General features: G+C 49.2%; 2 protein-coding genes and 1 long non-coding RNA gene across 4 annotated transcripts in view; all 3 read right to left on the bottom strand.

The window, feature by feature from the left end:
• LOC128336996 (neuronal acetylcholine receptor subunit alpha-7-like) overlaps window positions 1-7,517 on the bottom strand; it is a 34,289-nt gene extending 26,772 nt beyond the window's left edge. The window contains exon 1 of one of the 2 annotated variants that reach the window (XM_053277397.1): window positions 7,194-7,517. The gene's annotated coding sequence lies outside the window, so the exon portion shown is untranslated. Of the gene's footprint in view, window positions 1-3,508; window positions 3,696-7,193 lie in introns of those variants that run through there. The other variant, XM_053277399.1, reaches the window with a different exon arrangement.
• Window positions 7,518-8,601: 1,084 nt separating this feature from the next.
• The window catches only part of LOC128337115 (uncharacterized), a 127,688-nt gene continuing 109,692 nt past the window's right edge, over window positions 8,602-26,597 (bottom strand). The window contains exon 2 of the long non-coding RNA XR_008312183.1: window positions 8,602-13,267. This is a non-coding gene — a long non-coding RNA (uncharacterized LOC128337115). The remainder of the gene's footprint in view (window positions 13,268-26,597) is intronic.
• SNX27 (sorting nexin 27) overlaps window positions 8,602-26,597 on the bottom strand; it is a 50,681-nt gene continuing 32,685 nt past the window's right edge. The window contains exons 7-13 of the mRNA XM_053277726.1: window positions 22,111-22,274; window positions 21,205-21,294; window positions 20,126-20,275; window positions 16,095-16,223; window positions 15,796-15,855; window positions 15,158-15,220; window positions 8,602-14,565 (exon numbers count right to left, since the gene is read on the bottom strand). Coding sequence (XP_053133701.1) covers window positions 14,518-14,565; window positions 15,158-15,220; window positions 15,796-15,855; window positions 16,095-16,223; window positions 20,126-20,275; window positions 21,205-21,294; window positions 22,111-22,274 — 704 coding nt within the window. The 3' untranslated portion in view covers window positions 8,602-14,517. The remainder of the gene's footprint in view (window positions 14,566-15,157; window positions 15,221-15,795; window positions 15,856-16,094; window positions 16,224-20,125; window positions 20,276-21,204; window positions 21,295-22,110; window positions 22,275-26,597) is intronic.

Below are 26,597 nucleotides of genomic sequence, written 5' to 3'. Positions count from 1 at the left end.
TTCCTATATCACTACTGCCCGATAGAGGTGTTTCCCTTAGTCTGGGAAACATACCAGCGGGGATTCGAACTGGCAACCTTCCGCTTGTCAGTCCAGCTGCGACCACTTAAGGTGTAGGCACCATATTGGAACCACCATATCATACAGCAAAATTGGAGCACTCTGGCTCTGAATACTAGATACAGCAAAGGAAAGCTTTTTTGCCGATCTGGTCTGCAAGCTTTCCTGAGGCATCTTGTGGGCCAGTATTGGAAGCAGGATGGTGGACCAGATGGACTTTTTGGCCTGATCAAGCAATGCTCTTCTTCCTGGCCAAGATAGTTAGGAGTAGAGCCTCTCCGTCCAGAGAAAGTCTACCTTTCCTAGTTTATCCATCAACTCTCCAGAAGGGCTCTTTCCTTTCTGCGCTGCCAGCTTCCCAAAGGCATCAACTTTTAAATTGACTTGTATTACTTTAATTTTTAAATTTAATACATGTATTATCTTAATGGTCTAATTGAATGAATGAATAACATTATTACGATCATAGATCAGACACAGAAACAACCAATTATACAGCATTCAGATAAGAGAGCTATCATACAGTACATCAACAGAGTAAGCATTTTATAGCAGGATCTAGAAAATTGAAATTGATTGTTGGCAGATCTTAACAGGGGCCGCACAAAATTTAGCAACCTTGTGAGCGATAGAAGATTTCTTAATTGCAAGAAGAAGTGTGACATAAAATGCATCAGTTCGGCTGGGGTAATGTAATAAGAGATAATTGGTTTGGGTTGTTTAACTATATGGCAAACCACTTTGAGATTGTTTTCAATGAAAGGCGGTATATAATAAAAGAAATAAATCTGGTTGTCTACGAATACAAAGATGGCAAATATTTATACAGCACTTTTAAATAAAAGTTCCCAAAATGGCTACTGGACTGGATGGGCCTTTGGTGTGATTATGCAGGGGCTCTTCTTATGTTCTTATTGGCCACGATCGTTACAAATGGAACCTCCATATACAGGGGCAGTCTATCTCGGGATACCAATTGTTGAGGCAAACAAGGCTTTTGCATCCATGCCCTGCTTGTGGACTTCACAGAGGCATTTCCTCCACTGGGCCCCTCTGGGAGACAGGATGCTCTTCATCTATCACGACACCCGCCTTGAACTGGCCTGCCCATCAGCTTAGTAAGGCAACCCCCACCTAAATGCCTGCATTATATTGCAATTTATTTGTAATACTCCAATTCATTTTGTAACCATCCACGGCCAGGTAATTCCACCTACCAAACATCCTCTCAGATTGGGGTTACTCAGAACCGCAGGCACGGACCGCCCACCGTGGATACAACCAACTTTCTTTCCCACAATTCCTCTCTCTCTGCAGTACAGCCAACTTACCAACAACTTAAGAGTCCTGCGCTATCATGCATAAACATAAGAACGGCCCTGCTGGAGCAGGCCCAAGGCCTATCTAATGGGAAGCCCAAAGGTAAGAGATGAAGGCATGCCCTCTCTCCTACTGTTACTCCCCTGCAACCGTTGTTGTTGTTGTTGTTGCTGTTGTTGTTGTTATTTATTTATTTATTTATTTATTTATTTATTTATTTATTTTCACATTTATATCCCGCTCTTCCTCCAAGGAGCCCAGAGCGGTGTACTACATACTTGAGTTGCTCTTTCACAACAACCGTGTGAAGTAGGAGAGGCTGAGAGAGAAGTGACTGGCCCAGAGTCACCCAGCTAGTTTCATGGCTGGATGGGGATTTGAACTCGGGTCTCCCCGGTCCTAGTCCAGCACTCTAACCACTATACCACACTGGCTCTCTTATTCAGGCATCAATTCCTCTGAGCCTGGAGGTAACCAACAACCCTGTCCTTCACTTTCTAAATGGACACGAGACCCTGTCCGCCTCTAACAGTGCATAATCAGAGATGGTAGCCAGCCCCTTCCTTAACTCTAGCAAATACACCCGACCTCAAGGAAATCTGTGAAGTTTGTCTGTGCATGAAGATCCGACTCCCCATCTTCTTGATTGCCCACTCTCTAAAGACCCAAGAGAGAGATTCCTGCATGGACTGATCAGTAAGTTACCAGGCGCTATGGAGGCTAGAAAATATATTCTCTCCTTGCCTTTTCAGATGTTAACTTCACCTATAGAGAAGCATTCCCTGCGAAAGCCACATTGCTTGATCTGCATCGCTGAATGGCTGGGTTGTTTCGCATGTGAGGGGCCCACTGCTGTCATGATCTTGATAGCTTAATGAATTATTTAATGAGTCAGTCAAATAAATAACTTCTCAGGCAGCCTTTAAACCATCCTTTAACCACCCACCCCATCTTGGGCTGACCTCTGCTTGCTGTAAGCAATGCAGTTGAACCACGGCTTACTCCAAATGTCCAGGAATTCTAGTCTGCTCAGGGTCCTAAGAGGGGATTCTGAGGATCCAAGACAGACTAGAATTTTTTTAAGTGCAGCCTCGCCAGTGAAACGGGTATACAACCAATGTAAGCTGCATAGGGCTTGGGCAGAAGATATCTCGGGATCTGCCGGGAGATCCCCGGAGGATTTTGCAGGAGATTGGCAGCTGTTCAAAAACAACAAAAAGGCCGCAATGCTGCACGCATTGGCTTAGTTAGTGGCCAGTTGCAAAGTCCTACGTTTCAGCGTCCTGCAGCTGCCGGGGAGGCCTTCATGCTGAAGAGAGCTGACGATTTGCTAATTCTTAGGAGTGCTGGGGGTGGGAATTGCTGGACAGTTGTAGGTGCTGGACAGAAATGCAGGTGCACATTTGCATGTGGCCATACTAGCATATGGCCTATGGGGTGCCTTGAGTATTTGGCTTTACCCCCTAAGTGCCCATGGTGGACACTGGCTTCTAGTAGAGCAGGTCTAGATCCATCAGGTCTAATGCCTGGCTGGCTGCCCGGAGGGGACCCAAATCTCCTGGTTGGAAGACCATCTCTCCCTATTCTAGGTTGAAGCTATTACTATGTATACACCAGTTTTCAAGAAAAAAGGATTTTTAAAGCAGTTTACAAAAAGGATAAGAAGAAATTGTTCCCTGTCTCCACAGGGCTAAAGCACAAAAGAAACGGTAGGAGAAGTCCCACTGGATCACTGGGGGGGTTTGGTTTGGTTTGGCTTTTTGAAGAATAGCCCAAACTTTATCTTCCAAGCCCTTCCCTACATTGTGACTCCTCTCCTTAAAGAGAGCTGTCAGCAGGGTTTCTCTCTGGTTTCTTTTCTGACCCCAAACCCATTCAGCACTCTCCCCCACCCCCCAACTTCGGGGCACAGGCTTTCTTTCACAGTGGGGCACGACGGATTTGTTAGCGGAATGCAGTCCGCCCATGCTCAGAGGCACCTTGCCCCTGTGACTCCAAGTGAGCAAAGAACGGGAGGGGGGCAATCGGCTAGTCAAGAGGGTGTACGCAGAAAGGGACGTGGGAAACCTTGCTGCCGATGTGCAAACCAATACAGACATACATTGCTGCAGATGTGGGGCTTACACACCGTGGGGCTTCTCGGCTCCTTTTAGGGGTGGTTCTGCTAAGGCGCCTCAGGCAACCAACAGGCACAGATGGCCTGTCTCGTTCCATCTCCTTTACAGATATTCAGCAGCACATCCTCCCCTCCAGAGACGTTGCTGCAGCCCTCCTGCACGACAGCAAGCCAAAGAAGCCCCCCCACACACCCGTTTACATCTCCGCTCTGCAGCAGCTGGGAAGACCTCCAGGCTTCGGAGATGCAGGCAAAAGCATCAATCGTACCTGCTAAAAGCGAGTGTCTGGGATCCCCGCGAGGGCTGCAGCTCTAATTGAAATAGTGTTCTTGGCGCAAGCAGAGGACATAAATCCAAGCCCGGGAAAGGTCCCCTTCCACTCACGGGGATTGAAAGGGAAAGGGCAGGGTTTATTCTGCCATCACACACACATTATCCTGCAGCAAAGGGGAGACGTGGGCCAAAGCAGGGCCCGCCTTGCACCAGCCCCAGTATTAAGCCACGTGGGGCCCCAGGGGCAGGAGCTGGTGTGGGGCAGAGTGGGTAGAGTGCCAGACGTGGGGCCGAGACAAATCCCCACTCCGTGAGGAAGAAGCTCGGGGCGGGGGAGAGGAGAGACCACCAGGTATATCGCCCTGAGCTTCTCACGGGTCTGATTATACAGAGTCAGGCCCTCACTCAGTATTGTCTATAACTGACTGGCAGTGACTTTCTAAGCTTTCCGGCCGGGGGTCCTTTCCAGCCCTACTTGGAGATGCTGCAGTCAAAACAGATGCTCTGATCACTGAGCAACAGCCCCACCCCTGTATGGTTAAAGGTAGGATAGGAAGTAGGTTCCCAGGACGCAGCAGCCAGGAATTTGCTGATAGCAGCCTAATATAAGAACACAGGAAACTGCCTTATAGATACCGAGTCAGACCCTTGGTCCGTCTAGCTCAGGATTGTCTTCACAGACTGGCAGCGGCTTCTCCGAGGTTGCAGGCAGGAGTCTCTCTCAGCCCTATCTTGGAGATGCTGCCAGGGAGGGAACTTGGAACCTTCTGCTCTTCCCCCCTAAAGGGAATCTCTTACAGCTCTCACACTTCTAGTCTCCCATTCATATGCAACTAGGGCAGACCCTGCTTAGCTAAGGGGACAAGTCACGCTTGCGACCACAAGACCAGCTCTCCTCTCCATTGAAGGTGGAGATGGCCTCCAGAGTTTTCCGCCAGGGGAGCTTCAAGGCTTGCAGGCAGGGCTTGTTCCATCCACCAGCCCTGCCCTAGTGTTGGTACCAGAGTCCCTTCCATGCTGAGCCCTCCTCCTGGATGGCCCCTCATCACTGGCCAGGCCTCCCTTATATAGCCGGGTCAAGTCTCGCGAGATCTCGCCTCTGCTGTCCGTGGATGGCCAGGCAACATCTCCCTGCCGGGCCGGCCTGAACACTCCCAGGTGGGCCGACTGGCATCTCCTTCTTCCCCCACCTGATAGGGTCCCCCCTGCAAGACCCAGGTGGGGGAGGCCCCGACATGAAGTTCTCCAGGTTTTCCCGTGGCCATCAGCTCCACCTTGGGGGTTCCCCTGCAAAACCTCTCTCAAAAGGGTTGCATGAATAAGGACAGCCAAGCTTTGGGCTGTTAGCTGAACGTCTGCAGGGAGGAAGGCAGGCCAGAACAGATGATGGAACATCAGCAGCTGCCACATACTGAGTCAGACCCTTGGTCCATCTAGCTCAGGATTGTCTACACAGACTGGCAGCGGCTTCGCCAAGGTTGCCAGCAGGAGTCCCTCTCAGCCCTATCTTGGAGAGGTTGCCAGGGAGGGAACTTGGAACCTTTTGCTCTTCCCAAAGCAGCTCCATCCCCTGAGGGGAAGATCTTGCAGAACTCACAAGTGGTCTCCCATTCAAATGCAACCAGGGCAGACCCTGCTTAGCAAAGGGGACAATCTATGCTGGCTACCACAAGACCAGCTCTCCTAATCCTAAAACGGAAACAAACTCACCGACACCACAACACAACCTGTTAGTCCTTAAAGTGCCAGAGGTCTCTCGTAACTACTGTAACAGACTAACACGGCTAACTCGAGAATTCCAAAAACTAGTCTGGAATCAAGCCTAGTCTGGAGTGCTGCCCCGTGTCTTTGGAACTCTCTTCCCCTTCCGATTCGTTTAGTCCAGGGCTGCTCAACTTCGGCCCTCCTGCAGATGTTGGCCTACAACTCCCATAATCCCTGGCTATTGGCCACTGTGGCTGGGGATTGTGGGAGTTGTAGTCCAAAAACATCTGAGGGGCCTAAATTGAGCAGGCCTGGTTTAGTCCCTTCCTTACTGATCTTCAAATCGCTATTGAAGACTTTTTCGCCAAGCTTTTGCCCTGTAGTTTACTTTTTTTGTTGTTGCTAGTTACTTTAGTTTTTAATTTAGAATGTAATTTTTCATGTTGCCTTGTTTTGCATGTTTTTGTGCACCGCCCGGAGTCTTCGGAGGGGGCAGTATATTAAATGCTCCTAATACATAAATAAATAAAGTCTGAGTGTTGAAAAAGTTTCGGATCCCGGCCTCCAAGAGGCAGAACATGCTATTCCCCAGCTCGGTGTTTCATTACAAATCCCCAATCAGCAGCTTTTTAGAACAGGGGCAGGCAAACTGACCCAGCATCACTGGCTCCACCTGCAGAAAGTGGGATTAGAGATGTGAAAGCCTGGGGGGGAAACTGTGAAAACACAAGTTTTAAGTTTTTTCTAGAAAAAATGTGGGGGGTTCCCCCCCCAGTCGCCCCCGCTGCCACCGCCAGGCCTCCTAGGTGGGACAGAGCAAAGTGCTTTTGAATCCTCTCCTCCCCAGAATGACCTGAAACAGAGTCTGATGTCGACTTCTAGACAGGTGTCCGGACCAGGCAAATGGGAGTGAGCGGCCAGGGCAACTCAGTCAAAACCTCCCTTGATCACGGAGGCGAAGGTGTTTAAAGAATCCCGAGGTGCACCAGCAGGGGATCAGGGTCACACGGGACGCTCCACTCGGCCAGCTTGAGTGCTCGGGGTTGCCAGCCCCCCAACTTCCCTTTCAAACTTTGCCCCGTCCCAGACAAAGGTAAGTGAGAAATCGAGTGAAGATCCCGACAGACCGCTCTTAGGGATGCCGAGATTCGTATCTGAAGGCAGGAGTCCCCCTGAGCACCATACCATTCAAAACCTTCCCAAGTTGAGGAGAGCGCTGACCCTTGCTCGTTCGAATGCCCTTCCCTCTCCACTCCTGGACGGGAAATATAAACGAGTTCCATATAATAATAATAATAATTCAATTTCTATACTGCCCTTCCAAAAATGGCTCAGGGCGGTTTACAAAGAGAAATAACAAACAAACAAACAAACAAAAGATAAATAATAAACTAATAAATAAATAGATTGTTGCCCTTGTGGCTCAGGGGATATAGAGTCAGTTGTTCATGTTATTCTGTATTGTCAGTTTTATAGGGATGCTCGTATTCAGTTTAGTTCTCCTCTCTCAAAGAATCATCCTGGCCATCCGGATCAATTTTACTTGGATTTTCTGCTGTCAAATTTTAAATCTGTCACTTCTAGACATGTGGCCGAGTTTTGTTTTGTTGCATCCGAACTTCGTGGCGCTTGTATTAGCAATCTGAATATTTTGTAAATCATAAACGTATATTTTAAATGAGCTGGTCTAAGGACCGTAATAAAAATTTATTGACTTACTTCAAAAGCTTCTCTTCACCTGCATCTAGTTCTTCCACGCAGCTTTCCTCTCCTCCGTCTTCTCCCCCTCCAGGCGGAATTAAACATGGCTGCCTGCTCCTTTTCTGCTTCTCCACCTTAGGAATCCTCATCGATTTGACCCACATAGCAGTAGTCTAAAGCCTGCAGTCTTGTCAGCAGCAGTTGCGTTCCAGGGGGAAAGAAAATTTATTTCTGTTCAGCTGCCGTCTCAAAAGGCTCCCCAGAGTTTTGAAGTCCTAGATCCAATTCCTCCCCACTGACAATTTAGCCAGCAAGTTGCTAATACATGTCACGGTTTCAGAAGCTCTTGGGAGCCCCTTCCCGTACTGAAACGCAAGATCTCAAATATGTGTAAGCATCTCATTTGGGTTAGGGTGGTGGCAGTTTGAGCCACGTAATGGCACAGCGGGGCAATGACTTGACTTAGCAAGCCAGAGGTTGCCGGTTCAAATCCCCACTGGTATGTTCCCCAGATTATGTTAGACACCTATATCGGGCCGCAGTGATACAGGAAGATACTGAAAGGCATCATTTCATATTGCGCGGGAGGAAGCAATGGTAAACCCCTCCTGTATTCTACCAAAGACAACCACAGGGTTCTGTGTTCGCCAGGAGTCAACAGTGACTCGACAGCACACTTTACTTAATTTTGGTTTGCAGTTTCATACAAAGCTAGCCGAGGTGCAGTTTTGCAGCTTCTTGGCAATCTCAGTTTCTATTTGTGAAGAAAAACTTAAGCTCCTAGCGGTCATGGTTGCCCAGATATGCGTGAAAGCCTGAATGCTGGAAAGCCTAGCTTTCATTTAACAAGTTCCTAGTCCTTATGACTAAGAACCAGCTTAGTGTAGTGGTTAGTGTGCTGGAATAGGACCAGGGAGATCTGAGTTCAAGTCCCTGTTCAGCCATGAAACTCACTGGGTGACTCCGGGCCAGTTGCTTCTCTCTAACCTACCTCACAGGGTTGTTGTGGAGACAGGAAACATGTACACTGCTCCGGGCTCCTTGGAGGAAGAGCCGGATATGAGTGTGTGTGTGGGGGGGGTTAAAGCAAACATACGTTTGTGGGCAATATCTAGTGAATCTTCAAGGTAGAAGCATTAATTGAATACAACAGACTATATAGAGTCGTGGCAATGGTCCGGCTGAATATTGCCTTTGACTGGCAGCAGCCCTCAAAGGCCAGAGAGGGGTCTTTCTCAGCCCTGTTACCAGAGATCCTTGGTATACAGATACAGTGTATGGCCCGTGGCTCTTCAAGGTCTGAGTGCGAGATGCTGTCAGGTTTCGCACCTGGGACCTTCTGCATGCAAATCAGGTGGTCTCCCAATGCCAACCTGCGCTCCCCTCCATGCCCTGCCCAGAAAGAGAAACAGACCCACAACTTAGCTATTTCATCAATAAATCAATTTATTTAAAAGAATATGTTACAATTAGTTACACTAATTGACTTTTACCAAACAAATTTTAGAGTGGTTAGCTCTAAAGAAAATGAAGAATGCAACACTGTTGGAAACTGTCTTTTGACACCACCACCCCACACCCCACCTCTATTTTTTCTTCACATTTCTTGAAATCGCAAATAAAAATACAAGATACTGCAATGAAAATTACAATTAGAGTCATCTCGAATAAATTAAAAAAGAAAAGAGATGCACAAGTGGCATCTGGGTATGTAAGTGGTTGGCCAGAGCCAATAAAAAATAATGCTTTCCCCTCTCCTTTCTAAACGAAGGCAATAATCAGAGAGGGCTGGGCTGGAAAAGGTTTTCAGCAGCCTCGCTGGTAGGGCCAAAACCCACACTTAAGAGAACCTGACGAAGGAAAAGAGAACCAGGACACGAAATAAAGAGATATCCCCCCCTATAAATGGCTACTGCTGTCATAAGAGGACAGGTACTTTCCTTTTATGGCAAAAATCCTTTCCGTTTGCACAGGTGTCATCCCAGGGTGAGGAGCAGGGGGCGGAATGTGGCCCCACATGCAATCGGGCGGGGGCGGCAAGCACTGCATTCGCCAGGCTGTTGGCTCTCAAGCACACACCCCTCACTCCAACCACAGGCAGCCATTCAACAGGGGCTCTGAACCAAAGCAGGCTGGCGGGCAACGGGCAGAGACGCACCAAGCAGGGGTTCCTTACGCAGAGGCCACGTGACAGCACTTGACTGGTTCAGAGTGGGAGAGAGGGGCTTGCAGGGAGGTCGGGAACTGAGCTGGACCGCCAACCCCTCCCGGCCAGGAGGGTTTGCTGGGATCTCCGGCAGAGGCCTTTCCCAACCACCGGGGATGGCAGTGGGGCCGCTGCTCGGCAAGTGGAAGGCCCCAGTTTCAGTGCCTGGCAGCACCTCCCGGTAGGGCTGGGAAAGACCTCTGAGCCTGACACCCTGGCGGGCCGCTGCCAGTCAGGGTGGGCCACGGAGAGGGCAGGGGGCCGAAAACGCTCCGTGCAGGCAGCTCAAAAAGCCTCGGCAGAAGGAAGCCCCATGGGTGGGAGGGGCCTGAGAAATCTTTGCTGGGGACCCCTGGATGCAATTGTGTGGGGCGCAGGAACCAACCATGCACAGAATGGGGTACAGTGCAGCGTTCCGTTCCCCTGGGGTTGCCCCCCTGGGGACGGCAGGTGACCCACACTCAGGGCCCACCCTCACCCCCTAGCATCACAGAAAGCAGGCTGCCAATGGGTGCCACAGCTGCGGCTCTTTCTATATAATCCTCTCGCCTTGGGCATCCCGAAGTGGGAGGCACCTGGGCCCAGATGTGGCCTGGGGGCCAACGAGAGCCCCCCACAAGGGGCCAGATGCGACTCAGGGGCCACCAGTTGCTGACCCATATGCCCCCACTCCCCACTCTCACAAAGCCCCACCCCGATCAGGAGGTTCATCCTGTTACGGCTGCCAAGAATAACCTCCCCATCAATCACTGCTCCTGAATATTCAAATCTGAAGCACACCACACACACACACACACACACACACAGACTCTGACCCACTTTAAAGTCCCGCTTACACACACACACACACACACACACACACACACACACACACACACACACACACACACACTCTGACCCACTTTAAAGTCCCGCTTAGCTTACATGCCATGTTTCGTTGCCGGTGGGGATGGCTTTGTGAGCAATCCCTTAATTTAAAGGAAGATAAGCAGCCGAGCCACCAGCCTGGAAACGGAGAGGCAGGCAAAGTTAGCAGGGAAGGGGGCCTTTTAAATCCCCCGTGCCGGTCTCCGAAGCAGAGAGGGAGAAGGGGGGCGGGGAGTGGGTACCAAGGGCAATCGAGGCAGAAGGCATCCGCGTTTCCGCACACTGGATGGGTTTCATCCCAGTTTGCACGCCCTGAGCAGCAAGGGAGGGAGGGCGGAGTGGCCAGCAGCTGCAGACGCCATGATCCGGCAGGCTGGGCACATCTGGGGAAGTCACGCAGCAGGGCTTTTCCTGCAGCCCAGACAGCTGAGCTTCTCACCACACACCAGGCACAGGCAAGTCCTTCTGGCCAACTGGCAAGGAACAGCCAAGCTACTGTGGTGCGAGAGTCCACCTGGGCTCCCGGGCGGCCACAGGTCTGAATGTTCCGCCAGACCAGACACACACCCTGCATGTAGAAAGACGCCACTTCGGGGCAAGGCACCGCAAATTCTAGTTTTCTACATGCAGGGAAGAGTCCGGTTTTCAGGGAGAGGGGCCGCCCCCTGAAGTGGTACAGTCTTGGAAGACCGTTAGCACTTTTTTTTTCTGATGTCAGGAACATCACATCAACAGCAGAGAGAGAGAGGTGCACCTGCCCAAAAGCTCACCACCTGCTGACATCCTGAGTTGCTAGAGCACTTTCTACCCTACTGCTGAGATTCTTAATGAGCTAGAAGAGCGAGGCTGCCAGACACTGAATTTCTGCACTTGCGAGATCACACAACCTGCTGTGTGCGGCTTCTAATTTCCTCCCCCTGCCCCATTCTCGTTCTCTCTCTCTCTCACACACAGAAGTTGTTCTTCCAACAAAGCATTGAACTGGCTGGCTGCCAGTTGTGGTGATGGCCACTGTTTGAAAGGGCTTTGGAAGCCTGTGGGCTCCCCCCAGAGGCATCCGCTGGCCCACTGTGTGAAACAGGATGCTGGACTAGATAGGCCTCCTTGGGCCTGATCCAGCAAGAAGACATGTCTTAGGTTCTGATGAAAGGGGATCGCGTAAATTCCTGGAAGAGCAGGAGGAGAACTGGCATAAGAGCTAGATGGAACCTCCAAGATCAGGGCCAGTCTACCTCAGAGCATCACATGCTGGGAGGAAGTGGCAAGAGAGGGGTCCTGCTGCCCCCGGGCTTCCCGGAGGCATCTGGGAAGCTAGAAAGATTATTTTGAGCGTTGCCAGGCAAGGAGCTCACAGCAGCTCTCCACAGCTGCAGGGCTGGGGTCTTTTCGAGCCATGCTATTAAAAACCTGACACACAGGGGTGAGCCAGAGACCTTTTGCATGCAAAGCAGAAGCTCTGCCGCCAAGTTATATAGATCCTCAGAGCCTTCTCACTGGGCGGGTGAGGAGATGAGGCAAACACCGGAGGAATTAAGGAGGTACGGAATTCCTCCAGAAAACCTGAGACTGGGGGATTTTGTCGTAAACCGCCCAGAGACGTAAGTTTTGGGCGGCATGAAAATATGTTAATAAATAAAGATTAAAAAATATAAGACAGGCTGAATGGCTGGACATGCAGTGGGTCTGTCTCTCCAGAGCGCTACCCCTCTCCATTGGCCCTTTGCAGGATCCAGCAGCAGAACTTGGCTACGGAGAGGCAGGCGGGCCGCTGAGATCCCTCCCCTTGGAGAACAGCGGCTGCAAAGGTATCGCGGGGAACAATGGCCGGTGCTGGCAGGAGACCCACGGCTTGCTGGCGTGACAGACCAGTTGTGGGGGAAAGCATGCCATGAAACTGATTTCTCACTTCAAGCCCCCAAACCCAAAAAGGTTGGCCCAGCAGCAGCTGGCTGCAGAGCAGGATCGCCTCACGCACCATTTCTGCTGCAAAGCAAGCCTTGGGTGTGGGTATGCAACACAGCGGCAGCTTGCGGAACTCTCTGCTACAAGGTGCGGTGATGGCCACTGCTCTTAAATGGGGATAGCTTTGAAAGGAATGGAGGAGGAGGAGGTCTATCAATGGCCAGTAGCCATCGTAGCTAAATGGAGCCTCTGTGTCCAGGTGCAGTATACCTCCGAGCAGCAGACGCTAAGGATAAACTCAAGGGCTGTTGCCTTCACACCCTGTTCCTAAGCTTCCCAGAGTTATCTGGCTGGCCAATGTGACAACCAGAATACCAGACCAGGTGGAGATTTGGTCTGATCCAGCAGGGACATTCTTAACATTGTTGGATTTTTTAATATATATACACCCTACTTGGAGACACTCTTTGCTTCACGTGCTCCAGGACTCAGCCCCAACCACAGAATGAACCTGGTGTGCTTCTATTAGCCAGCCTGTCGGACCAGGCGGCCCAAGGCTACCACTTTCTGCCTGCCCTCACTTTGGCTTCCACCCTGCTGAACAGCACTGGTCTACTCTCAAGGAAGGGGGGAGACCCAGAATCAATCTCCCAGCACTAGCCAAAGCCAGGAAGAAGGGGTCCCGGGGAGCCAGTTCCCTGTTAGCCCCAGACGTATCTGGCTCCCCCCCCCACCGCCCCATTTCCCCACATGAGGGGCAGCACTTCCGTTTCTATGCAGCCTGGTGCTGACATGTGCATTGATGAACATCCAGAGCTGCCTTAGGTTAGGGTTAGAGAATTTGGGGGGGGGGGGCGGCAAGCTTGGCCCTCCAGATGTTGGGCTACAACTCCCATGTTCCCCACCCACAGTGTATTTTTGTGGCAGGGGGTGATGGGAGTTGTAGTCCAGACACAAGTGGGAGGGCCACGCTGGCCCACCCCTGGGTTAGAGTAGGGGCCCATTTAGCCTCGTCTCACCTTGGACCAGCAGCGAACCCAAAGAGCTCTTTCTCACTCAAGACCGTGGAGACTGAACCCGGGACCTCCTGCGTGCAAAGCAAACGGTACATAGGAAGCTGCCATATACTGAGTCAGGCCATTGGTCTATCTAGCTCAGTATTGTCTACACAGACTGGCAGCAGCTTCTCCAAGGTTGCAGGCAGGAATCTCTCTCTGCCTGATCTTGGAGAAGCTGCCAGGGAAGGAACTTGAAACCTTCTGCTCTTCCCAGAGCATCTCCCATTCATATGCAGCCAGGGCTCTTCGACTGCTCCGTGCAAGCTTGCTACACTGTGATGACATCCGCCTACTCAAGAGGAGAAAATGCCTCCGCTTCTTCCCAAGCGCTGACTCTTGAAATACAAGAATGCAAAAACAGTCAAAGAGCTCCAATGCGGGGGGGACGGGGACCAAAGTTTAAAGCACGGAAGGTGGCAGGAGACCAGAGCTGAAAGGAAATCTTGTCCTTTTTAAAAACGAACCACCTTAAATTGGAGTTTCACAACTGCAAAAAAAAATTCACATTTGGCTCATCAAATTCAGACAGAACACGTGTTCTGTCAAGCTGCGGCGCGAATATTTCCAAGCCTTCACAGCAGGAGTTTGACATTCAAACTGCAAGATTTCAGAATTTAGGATTCGGAGGACATTCAACATTTCGTTCAGCTCCAGCAAATTCCTACACGCAGAGAAAGGCAGTTCCTTTAATGCGGTTTCTTTTCTCCTCTTCCTCTTCTGGGTTCTAGATCTTTACAAAATAATGACACGACAAATCCGGGAAGGAGGACAACTCCGTGTAAAAAAACAAAAGCGTTCCAAAGGGGGTTAACGGCCGCCGATATGAAAATTATATATATGTATATACGTGCGTGATAGTTTGTATATATAATTTTTTTTACATACATACATATATATGTCCGAACAGTGCACATGGGTGTACATCTCTATATCCAGTTGTAAAAATAACAAAAACAAAGAGACCAAAAAAAAAAAAAAAAATAATCTCAGCATAGTCCATCTCTGAACAACAGGAAGGGGGACAAACCAGAAGAAACCACAATTTTTGTTGGAAAGCAAAATTGACGCCCGCCCCCCCCCCCAACTCCTCCAACCCCTTGTTGCCGACAGCTCTGCTGGTTTTCCCTGCCCCGGGTTGCTTAACATGAAATTCACAAATGGTATCATTAATATTTAGTGTCAGGGCTTTAATACAACAAACCATTTCCCCCTCTTTGTTTTTTTTTGTGGGTTTTTTTTTTTAAAGTGTTAATTTTCATGGGGCGGGGAAGGGAGAATACGTGTTTTTTTGTCCGTGGCGGCCGGAGGCTTAAGTCGTAATGTCTCTGTGCTGTGTCCGCATCACCTGAAAGATGTTCTGGAGAGAGAGGGGAGAGAACACACTAAGACACCATGAGCAGGGGTATCGGCAGCCCCACCCTGCCAAGCCTCTCGCCTTGAAAACTGGGTTTCTCGACTCGAAAAGCCTGAAAGGCGTGTCCGTTTGCCCACGCAAATCTACCCTGATCTTTATGAAGAGGCAGCAGGAGGGGTCTCTCAGACAGCCCTGCCCGACTCCTGAAGTTACTTAGGCATACGGCTGCTTTCTTCTGGAAGTGTGGGATCTGCCGCTTTCTCTACCCAGAGAGAGCGACAAATCCCATGACACCAGCAGGAAAAGGCACTCCTGAGCACGCAAACCATTTCCGGCTCACGGGCTGGCCAGCCAGGTCGGTCTAGGTGCCCTCCTCGCTTTGCCACGCGTGTTGCCTCCTCTGCAAGGGATCCTGGGGTTTGTTTTCCTTGCCAAGGGAGGCAGGCTGGCAGCAAGGGGCAGAGGCAAAGCCCACACTGTCAACAGCCCCACATGTCTCAGCCTGACTCAAAATGGGAGGCCTCTTTCGGGGAGGGGTGGGGGTCAGTCGGGCGAGGGCAAGTTCAAGAGAGAGTTTTGTTCCACTCCACCATACCTTGCTGCACATATTGTCTTTACTGCAGTTCTTGTTATCCTTGTCTGTGGCTTCCTCCTCCACCTTCAAAAAGGACAGAATTATTTCAAGCGGCAGCGAGACTATCGGCACTCGCTCGGCAAACAAACATGTCCCTCCTGGCTCTAGCGGCGGCAGCAGAGGGGTCTTCCCCGCCCTCTAGTCAAGCTCCTGGGGCTGGATGGAAGACACACCTCTTTAGCCATGGAATGCGGAGAGAAGCACCCCATTGGCTCCCTGAACTGCCAGTCAAAAGAAGGTGGCGGGCGCCACCCCACGCAGCAAAAGGGACAGAGATGAGAAGGTAGAGAACCTCCGTCCTCTTCTAGCAAATGCCCAGAGAATCTCTTAGTTGACTCCAAATGGTGGCTCCTCAGAAGCCTATCCTTGATGAGAAGATCAGCCATATGGTGGTGTTGGGGATGTTCTGTGGGTACCCCAGTGACCACAAACCTGAGCATGCAAACGTGTCCCAGAATTCTCTGCAGCGTGGTGCGCAGAGATTCCCCGGTGAGCAAGGCCACTGCAAAGCCTGCCTTGCACCGTGAGAACTGTGGCTCAGATTAAACCTGACTAGGACTTCCAGGAATGTCGTCATCCTGAGCAATGCAAACCCTCACCTCTTTCCGCCACTTGAGCTCGCAGAAAACCCGCTCGAAACACTCGTGCATGTAGTTGAACTGAAAAGAGAAAAGGCAGGGCTGAGGGTTTGGGGAGCTGCTCCCCCCCCCATTCCAGCACCATCACCCCCACCCAAATTCCCTTCACTCCACCCAAAGGCCAGCTAAGGACAAGACCCACGTTGACCTGAGTTGCTGTGCCTCTGCTGCCCCCTAGCGGCCCGGCCAGCCCCATTTGCACCCCAGCTCCGAACCACACCCCACACCCTGCTCTCTTTGACAAGGATCTCTCTACTCACGTAAGGGGTGAAGATTTTAACCCATCGTGGCTTCTTTTCCCCGCGTGCGTATTCAAAGCAGAAAGCCATGCCTTCCTCGTCTGTGTCCCATCGCTGCATCTCGTCCCATTCAAAGGCTATTACCTGGTTCTGGGGAAAGAGAGCAATGCAGGTATTATTGATGACTCCCCTGCCCAAAATGGCTAGCATGAAATTTGCCTTTCTCCACAACAGGAATATGAAGGGGCCACAGAGTGGCAGGAGAGCATGTGCTTTGCCCGCAGGAGGTTCAAGCGGAACCAGATATTTGCCAGTCAGAGGATCGACAGGTTGCTTACCTGTAACTTGGGTTCTTCTAGTGGCCATCTGTGCTCTTACATATAGGAACATAGGAAGCTGCCATATACTGAGTCAGACCATTGGTCTACTAGCTCACTATTGTCTTCACAGACTGGCAGCAGCTTCTCCAAGGTTGCAGGCAGGAATGTCTCTCAGCCCGATCTTGGAGATGCTGCCAGGGAGGGAACTTGGAACCTAGATGCTCTTCCCAGAGCGGTTCCATCCCCGGAGGGGAAGATCTTACACTGCTCACACTTCTAGTCTCCCTTTCATATGCAAGCAGGGCCAACCCTGCTTAGCTAAGGGGACAAGTCACGCTTGCGACCACAAGACCAGCTCTCCTCTCCGAATGGAGAATGGCTTTGCGCCCATTCATGTAAAGCACAGAGCACCCAAGCCCTCCGCGCAGCTTCCTTAAACTGTATTATTATTTACATTTTCTATCCCGTTCTTCCTCCAAGGAGCCCAGAGCGGTGTACTACATACTTGAGTTTCTCCTCACAACAACCCTGTGAAGTAGGTGAGGCTGAGAGAGAAGTGACTGGCCCAGAGTCACCCAGCAAGTCTCATGGCTGAATGGGGATTTGAACTCGGGTCTCCCCGGTTCTAGTAATTTCCTGGATTCCCCCTGGATCCCTTCTTGAAAATTAGAGTCACACTGGCTACTTTCCAGTCCTCTGGTACAGAGCCTGATTGTAGGGACAAGTTATATATTTTTTGCTAGGAGATCGGTAATTTCACATTTGAGTTCCTTTAGAACCCTTGGGTGGATGCCATCTGGCCCTTGCAATTTGTTAATTTTTAGCTTTTCAAGACAGTTTGGAACATCTTCCCTTGTCACCTCAAATTCACCCAGTTCCTCAACCTCTAAACCTGAACAACTCAATTCTGGAGAGGGTATATGGTCAGTATCCTCTGCCGTGAAGACAGATGCAAGGTTGTTCTAATCTCTCACTCCAAGTTTTGTCTGTGAAAGATTAAGATTTTAGTAATGCAGAGATTTAATTTCTACATTATTCTCATATGTAGCATTTTCCACTGTTTTCAATGCAATGAGTATTTATAAAATGTCTGTTCCAGAAGATGCTATTTGGGTTCTGACTGGTAACATGTTATGTGTGCAATACTGGAAGTTTTTTAGGTCCAAAATATAGTTAAAATGCCTATTACATTGCATTATTTTCCCCCTCAGTTTTATTTTGAACAGGCCCTCTTCCCGCTTTTATATCCCTTTATTCCATAAGTAGACAATCTATTATAAGACATGGAAAATTCTCATCCAGATTTTTTTTTATTTTAAAGCAAGTAAGTTTCTATCCCTTCTAATTGGCAAGGAAAAAGGATAAGGGCTGTTTTTAAAACACAATTCTTTTTTCTTCACTAAAAGCATGCATACACACGCCATAAGAAATTCAACACCAAGGTCTATTCCTCTGAAGCCTATGTCCTCAAATTTAAGTACTAATCACATTCAATCATGATGTGAACAGCAAAGGTTTTCATCATTGGACATAGCTTTCAGTAATCTTCATACACAACAATTAAAGCACAGAACAGCTTTATGAGGAGACATTAAGACTTGCACAGCAACTAATCAGCCTTCCCTCTAAGGCACGCACCTTAGTATTATCACTTCCAATAACTGTTGAAGTATATGTTTGTTGGCTTATTTTTATTATACTTTGTAATAAAGTCTGCAGTGTGATAATACTAGTTCCACCATACTAATTTGAAGACTGAAGAATTATCAGTTCCAGTAACTATTTGCTGAGGAATTGCCTTGTTTTTATTATACTTTGTAATAAAATAGAATAGAATTGTAAAAGACATTTCTTTTTCCTTTCATATTTACAGTGCATATTTATGGTGCTTAGTAATGAATAACTAGTTTAAGTGTTGATTAATAAGCTGTGGAAGAAGAGCAGTGGGCAAAAGATTGTGCAGTATTAATATCTGTGTATGTAACAAAATTATGCGCGCACAATACCTTGAAACGGCTGCCCAGAACAAAACTGTTTCTATTATGTAAATGCTCTCCCAACAGCTGTGCTCCATGGGAGATTCCAGGGTATACCATATGCATCAAGATTATGCCCTTGCAGATCTGGTAACGTTGAAACAACTGCTCATGTTCTTCTGCACTGTGATTATTACAGAGACATAAGACACCAACTAAGTGCCCCACTTTTGATCAATTTTCCGGGTCGTGGAGATGATTTTTATTTAAACTATTTGCTCACTAATCCTAATTCGGATGTTATTCATATTGTAGCCAAATGTTGTTATATAATATGCAAATGCGTATAAATGTAGTCTGATTTTAGATTATTATTTTCTTACTTGTTTTATATTGTTGCACTGCTGGTCTACGACCGAAATACTTACTGTTTCTATTCACTGACTATAAAAATTAGAGGAGCACTGCTCCAGAGGCGATGCCAGTCAGAGTAAAGAGTGTTGGCCTGAAAAGACCCCAGAGTCTGACTCAGGATAAAGCATAGGAAGATTGGAAGCTCTAAGGTTGCAGGCAGGAGTCTCTCCCAGTCTCTCCCTACCCGGAGATGCTTGCCCGGGATGGAACCTGGGACCATCTGCATACAAAGCCAATGCTCCGCCATTGAGTTACAGCCCCATGCCCAGTTCTGGCTTGGTACAACTGTGAGCGTCACAATCCCACTCTCTCCCTGGCCGGGGGAGAACAAACCGAAGCTGAACCCAAGCAGGATGGAGGGGCTCATTGCGGGAGGTCGAGGCTCAGGAAGTAGTTGAGATCTGCCTGCTCTGAACATGGCTGCACTCCCTCGGAAAGAGCAGGTATGTCGTCTGGGAGTACTTCTGGACTCAAACCTCTCCCTGACTTCTCAGGCTGTGGCCAGGAGTGCTTTCTATCAGCTTCAGCTTATTCGCCAGCTACGTCCATTTCTGGAGATAAATGACCTTAAGACAGTGGTGCATGTGCTGGGAATATCCAGGCTTGACTACTGCAATGTGCTCTACGTTGGGCTGCCTTTGTTCAAAGTTCAGAAACTACAGTTAGCACAGAATGAAGCAGCCAGGTTGGTTTCCAGTGCTGCCAAAAAAGATCATATGACACCCATTTTAAAAAGACCACCACTGGCTGCCAATAAGTTTCTGGATGAAATATAAAGTGCTGGTTATTACCTCTAAAGCCCTAAACGGCTTGGGTCCGAGGTATTTAAGAGAATGCTTTTTTATTTTTATTTTATTTATTTTTGTATTTTTATACCGCCTTTCATTAAAATATAGCCCCAAGGCGGTTAGCCCCAAGGCTTTCCTCTTCACCAACCCCGCCGCCTAATAAGATCATCTGATCACCACGGACTTGGTTGGTGGCGACTCAAAACCAGGCCTTTTCTAGAGTTGCCCCGGGACTCTATCACACGCTTCCTAATGAAATTAAGAGTTTCCCATTCTCTGAATGTTTTTAAGAAGGACCTGAAAACATACCTGTTTCGCCAGGTTTACTCACGGTTTCATTTTAAACCTTGGGGTTTTAGAGTTTTCCTTTGTATTTTTAAACTGTTTTAATTGTGTCTTATGTGTTAATGGTTTTTGGATTGTGAACCATCCAGGGACGACGACGACTTCTTTTTTTTTAATGGGGTGGTATAGAAATGCAAGCAACAGACAAACAAAGAAATCCCGCTCTCTCTCACTCCTCAACTGGCCACAACTCATCCATGGCTCCTGACCTCTAGTTGGCCCTCTTCGGTGCAGGCATGGAGTTTAAAGTGCTTTATGCTGATGGCTGTGATCACATGGCCTTTCCGGCGCGAGTCGCACGAGCAGTGTGGGAAGATGATCTCGTTGTAACCCTCACAGGTCCGCAACATGTTCAGGTACTGTGGAGAGGGAATCAGAATGGGGGAGAGAGAGAGAATAATGCATGTCAAATCAAAATCAAATCAAATCAATGTCAGACAAAGAGGAGGCTGCCCTTGCAATATTTTTTTGCAGGAGGCATTTTATTATGCACTTTATTAGATTTATCTACTGCTTGTTGACCATCAGCTCTTCAACGTGACAGTCTATGTACCTGAATCCAAGACCAGGCTCCCCACCCAGGATTTTTGATACTGGAAATCAGGAGATCTTAAATTCAGAGCCCTGTTCCTTTTGAGTAAATGCAAGTATCACCTCTACTTTTCAACAGGGTCATCTTAACTACAGCCTCATCTTCAACTCCGGTAAATATGGTAACACTTTTTAAAAGCAACATTCTGTGTGAAGGTGAGTGAGGGGAGTGGCTGCATGAGGTCAGGGGCAAGGGGCAACGGGTTTGGCGAAGAGCGGCTTCCGCACTTCGAAACTGAAGCTTTCTGCAAAGCTTGCCCTACAGGGTTTACCACTTCCCACCAAAAGCCAGCCCCAATAAGACTTCCTGAAAGAAAGCAATGGGGGTCGGAAACCACCTGAAGACTGACATGCCCTGTGTGTGCCTTTCATGGACATAGAAGGGAGCAGACAGCTGTATAATGCAGGGGATGGGGGCAAGGATCTCTTGGCCACCGGGTCCATCCTGTGTCTTCATTCTTCACTGCTTTGCAGTTTGATTGGGCAGACATAGCAGATAATCTACCTCTGCTCCAGCTATCAGTCCCCACCCCCCAACATGCTTCAGGTGGGCTGTCTGTCCCGTTCCCCAACCTTTAAAGAAGTTTTCAAGTGCCACGCAGACATTTCTGTCCACCCGTGCCACCTTCACGAGTGAGGCCCACAAACTCCACATCCCAGAATGCCTTGCTCCCACTGACCAGGAAGATCGCCTTACCATCACCATCTTCCTCTGCTCACAGAGCTTCTGCAGCTGATAGGACTTCTCCTCGGCTTTGATGTACCCTTTCTTCACATCATCAACAGCCTGTGGGGGCAACAGCAGTCTTCAGAGAACAGCCAACATTAATAAGGACTGCCACAGGATTTAACGGCTTCTCTTCTACCCTTGCTAACTTGGCAAAGAGGCACCTTTTAATGTGGTGATTCTCTTTATTTAGCAGGGGGAGAGTAAGTGGCTCTATCCACCCCCAGCACAGTACTTCCAGTGACTGTTGCTGGTGTCTATCTGATGTTGCTTTTTAGATTGTGAGCCCTTTGGGGACAGGGATCCATTTTATTCATTTATTGTTTCTCTGTGTAAACCGCCCTGAGCCATTTTTGGAAGGGCGGAATAGAAATCGAATTATTATTATTATTATTCACCTGGATCTGGCTTACACCTTTGTCTCCTTCTCCCCACCCCCCCATTCTCTGTACCTTCTACATGTGCCACTCAGCTTGGCTTCTGGTCGTTTGCCAGTACAGCTCCAATCTCCTAATACTGAAAAGCTCTCTGCCCTTAAACGTGTCTGCTCGAAATCATCCTGCAAGAACCGTCTTGCTGGAGCAGGCTAAAATCCACCTCTCCCAGCACAGTTTCCAGCCAGGTGGCTGACAAGCAGAGCAAGGTGACCATGGCCTTTCTGGCCAGTCTGCCCTCCAAGATCAACTGCCTCTGAATAAGGAAGTTCTCCCACTCTCTGCTCCCCACATGCGCAATCATTGCCTCGCTCCCCGGAGATGCACATACCCCAGTTGGTGTGGTTTTTAATTGTCTCCTCAGGTGAGCAACACCACGGGGGACTCGGAAGCGGTTTGTGCTTACAAGCCCCTGATGGTTACATTCCCTGAGCATGCTCACTTGATGGAAGAAGTAAGTCACCGCCAGGTCATTGTCGTTCAGGAGGACTTCCTCTTCTGTGGTGAAGAGCCACTTCCTGATCGTCAGACAGGTCCCGGGCACAGCCGAGGTGTAGTTCTGCACGTAGAGCTTGTGAGGGAACTCGTTGGGCGCCAGCTTCCGCACTACATAACAGGCAGGGGACCCAGGAAAGAAAAACGGGAAAAGGTGCCGTTTTGGCTCTGCATATTTCAAGGGTGGCACACTTTCTCTACAGCCACCAACCCAGGCATGCTCAACTTAGGGCCCCCAGCTGTTTTTGAACTGCAACTCCCATAATCCCCAGCCACAGTAGACAATAGCCAGGGATTATGGGAGTTGTAGACCAACATCTGCAGGAGGGCCGAAGTAGAGCAGCCCTGCACCAACCAACCAATCTCTCTCTCTCTCTCTCACTCACACACGTCCTGCTATGCTGCCTCATCGTGGCGGGGGCAGAGCGTGTTCCTGAGAGGGATGAGCAAAGTACGCCAAGAGGTATACTCCCAGTAGGGTCACCCAAAGCACAAAGGTCATCCCAGCTAAAGCAAACAGGCTTATATTGGGCAGCAGCAATACAGGAAAGTGCTGAAGGCAGATGGTCACTTTAGTGACAACAAGAAAGGCATCATTTCATACTGCACGGGAGGAGGCAATGGTAAACCACTCCTGTATTTTACAAGGAAAAGCACATGAATAGACAAGATAGATCTATCTATGTGGTCGTTAAGAGTCGACACCGACTTGACGGCACTTAATCAATCAATCACCAACCCATGAAGCCCTCGTGCCCGAGGCATGGACAACAGCCAACCCCAAAGCAGTCTCAACATGCACCATGATGCTTGTTCACATGGATTCCTCATTACCTGCGTCTACCGCATCTGCCTTCCCCCTCTGCTCCCCCTTCCCCACTATTAAACTGAACTCAAAGGGTACATGGAGCATTCAGAAATATGACCCACCAGCTACCCATGCTGACACTTCCCAGCCAATTCCATTAGATGCTTGGGCCAGGCCAGATCATTGATTTGACGTTCTTTCTTGGAAAGGGATGGGGGAAGAGAGCCCCTGAGCGGCTGTTGGTCCTTGGGCCCGAAAGCCAGGGCCCGAAAAGCCTTTGCCTTGTGGGTGGATTTGGCCAGGAAGGACTGGGAGGCCTACTACTATGGATATTTATATACCACTTTTCAACCAAGGTTCTTGAAGAAGTCCCCATGGAAAATAATGAAAGAGATGATTCCCTGTCCCCAAAAGGGCTCACAATCTAAGAAGAAACAGAAGGCAGCCACCAATCACAACCACTGGAGGGATGCTGGGGCCGGCCGGGGAGCGTTAGAAGGGGCCTCTTTGCTAGGCTGGCAGGGCTTAGCAGCCACTCTTCCTAGGGCCAGAGTGTCTTGAAGCTTTCCCTCTGCAGCCACGGTATGGCTTTCAGGACCTCTCAACCAGAACCCCAAGTGGCTCCCCAGTGCTTGTGTGGGGAAGGGATGCCCTCTTGCTGGAGAAAGACCCGCTCGACGCCTCCTGTCCTGAAAGCAACAACCTCAAGAGTCATGCTGCCAGGTCAGAACACAAAGCCCGCCTAGCCCAGCATCCCGTTTCTCACAGTGGCCAATCGGATGCCTCCAGGAAGCCCACAAGCAGGACAGGGAGGGAACACCCTATTCTGCCATTGCTCCCCAGCAAATGGGATTCAGGGACCTACTGCCTCTGAGCAAAGGTCTAGAGAGCCATCATTATTATAGTCAGGGTTGATCGACTTATCCTTCATACTGAAGAGATATTATTGATAGTAGCACTCACTGATTTGTCTAATCCCTTTTTAAAACCATCCAAGCCACTGACCCACACCACACCTTGTGGCAATGAACTTCACAGGAACATAGGAAGGTGCCTTATATTGAGTAGGACCATTGGTCCATCTAGCTCAGTCTTGTCTGCACTGGCTGGCAGCAGTTCTGCAAGGTTTCAGGCAGCAGTCTCTCCCAGCCCTACCTAGAGATGCTGCCAGGGAGTGAGCCTAGGACCTTCTGCATAAAAGCAGATGCTCTACCACTGAGTCATGGCCCCTTGCCCTAAGGGGAGGCTGTTAAAGCTGACAGTGGTCGTCTGTAATCACCCATCCAAATGCAAACCAGGGCACACACTGCTTAGCCAAGGGGACAATTAACAACTCACTATAACAAGACCAGCTCTCCTTATATTCATGATGGATTGAGAAGAACTTGTCTGTTCTGAATTAACTGACAATCAATTTCACCAAAGGACTCCTACACAGGAAAATGGGAAGCTGCCATATAATGAGTCTATCTAGTCTATCTAGATACTGGTCTATCTAGCTCAGTATTGTCTTCACAGACTGGCAGCGGCTTCTCCAAGGTTGCAGGCAGGAATCTCTCTCAGCCCTATCTTGGAGAAGCTGCCAGGGAGGGAACTTGGAACCTTCTGCTCTTCCTAGAGCGGCTCCATCCCGAGGGGAAGATCTTCCAGTGCTCACACATGGAGTCTCCCATTCAAATGCAACCAGCGTGGACCTTGCTTAGCTAAGGGGACAAGTCATGCTTGCTACCACAAGACCAACTCTCCTAGTATTCTGAGAAAGGGAAAAAAGCTTCTCTCCCCACTTTCCACACACTATGCATAACGCGATAAACTCCCACTGTGTCTTCTCATAAACTTATTCCTCAAGCCTCCGCACTTTCTCCAATGCTTTTTAATATCTACATGAAACCACTGGGAGAGATCATCAGGCAATCTGGAGCTGGGTATTACCAGTACGCTGATGACACCCAGATCTACTTCTCCATGTCAACTTCTTCAGGACCTGGCATATCCTCCCTCAATGCCTGCCTGGAAGCAGTAATGGGCTGGATGAGGAAGAATAAACTAAAGCTGAATCCAGATAAGACGGAGGTACTTATTGTGCGGGGTCAGAACTCTAGAGACGATTTTGATCTGCCTGTTTTAGACGGGGTCACACTTCCCCAAAAGGAACAGGTTCTTAGTTTGGGTTCACTTCTGGATTCACACCTCTCCCTGGTTTCTCAGGTTGAGGCGGTGGCCAGAGGGGCTTTCTATCAGCTCCGGCTGATATGCCAGCTGCGCCCGTTTCTTGAGATCAACGACCTCAAAACAGTGGTACATCCGTTGGTAACCTCCAGACTGGACTTCTGTAATGCGCTCTACGTGGGGCTGCCTTTGAACATAGTCCAGAAACTTCAGTTGGTTCAGAACGTGGCAGCCAGGTTGGTCTCTGGGTCATCTCGGAGAGACCATGTTACTCCTTTACTGATGGAGTTACATTGGCTGCCGATAGGTTTCTGGACAAAATACAAAGTGCTAGTTATAACTTACAAAGCCCTAAACGGCTTAGGCCCTGGGTATTTAAGAGACCGCCTTCTTCATTATGAGCCCCACCGCCCACTGAAATCATCTGAGGAAGTCCGTCTCCAGTTGCCGCCAACTCGTTTGGTGGCTACTCAGAGGCGGCCCTTCCTGGTCGCTGCCCCGAGATTGTGGAATGTGCTCCCTGCTGAGATACGATCCTCCCCATCTCTGGCAATTTTCAAAGAACACCTGAAAACCCATCTTTTTGCCCAAGCTTTCTCAGCTTCCTAATATTTTTAGGTTTTAATCTCTGGTTTATTTTTAAATTTTTAAATTGTTTTAAAGTTTTTTGTATACGTTTTTAACTAGTTTTATGCTATTTTTAACCACCCAGAGACGAAAGTTTGGGGCGGCGTACACATTAGATAGATAATATTCACAGAACTTTAAAAAGGCCTCAAAGCTACACCACCTGGGGCTTTTTAATTTAGAAAAAAGGACTGAGGGGCGACATGATAGGGGTCTATAAAATCATGCATGGTGTGGAGAAAGTGGACAGAGAGAAGTTTTTCTCCTTCTCACATACCAGGGGTCATCCCATGAAACTGACTGCCAAGAAATTTAGGACCAACAAAAAGGAAGTACTTTCCCCCACAATGTATAACCAACCTATGGAATTCTCTGCCACAATAGGGGTGACAGCCAACAGCCTGGATGGCTTGAAGAGGGGTTTAGATAAATTCATGGAGGACAGGGTCTCTCAGTGGCTACTAGTCTGGGGGCTATAGGCCACCTGCAGCCGCAGAGGTGAGATGCCTCTGAATACCAGTTGTAGGGGAGCGACAGAAGGAGAAAGGGCATGTCCTCAGCTCTTGCCTGTGGGCTTCCCGGAGGCATCTGGGATGTAAATGTCAATCATCATCATCATCATCATCATCATCGGGTGGGCCACTGTGTGAAGCAGGATGCTAGACTAGATGGGCCTCCTTGGGCCTGATCCAGCAGGGCTGTCTGTATGTTCTTAAGCTATAGCCTTTCGTGGGAGGGAAGGTGCTCCAATTCCACGGCCAGGAAACCTCTGAAAATGCCGAAAGGCGACTGCAGTCCAAGCGACTCCTCGGCTCCAACCAGGCTCTTAC

This window comes from Hemicordylus capensis, chromosome 14 (assembly GCF_027244095.1).
Source record: "Hemicordylus capensis ecotype Gifberg chromosome 14, rHemCap1.1.pri, whole genome shotgun sequence".
Lineage (NCBI taxonomy): Eukaryota > Metazoa > Chordata > Lepidosauria > Squamata > Cordylidae > Hemicordylus > Hemicordylus capensis.
Note: the sequence above shows the minus strand (reverse complement) of the source record. Positions and strands in the feature narration are given on the sequence as shown.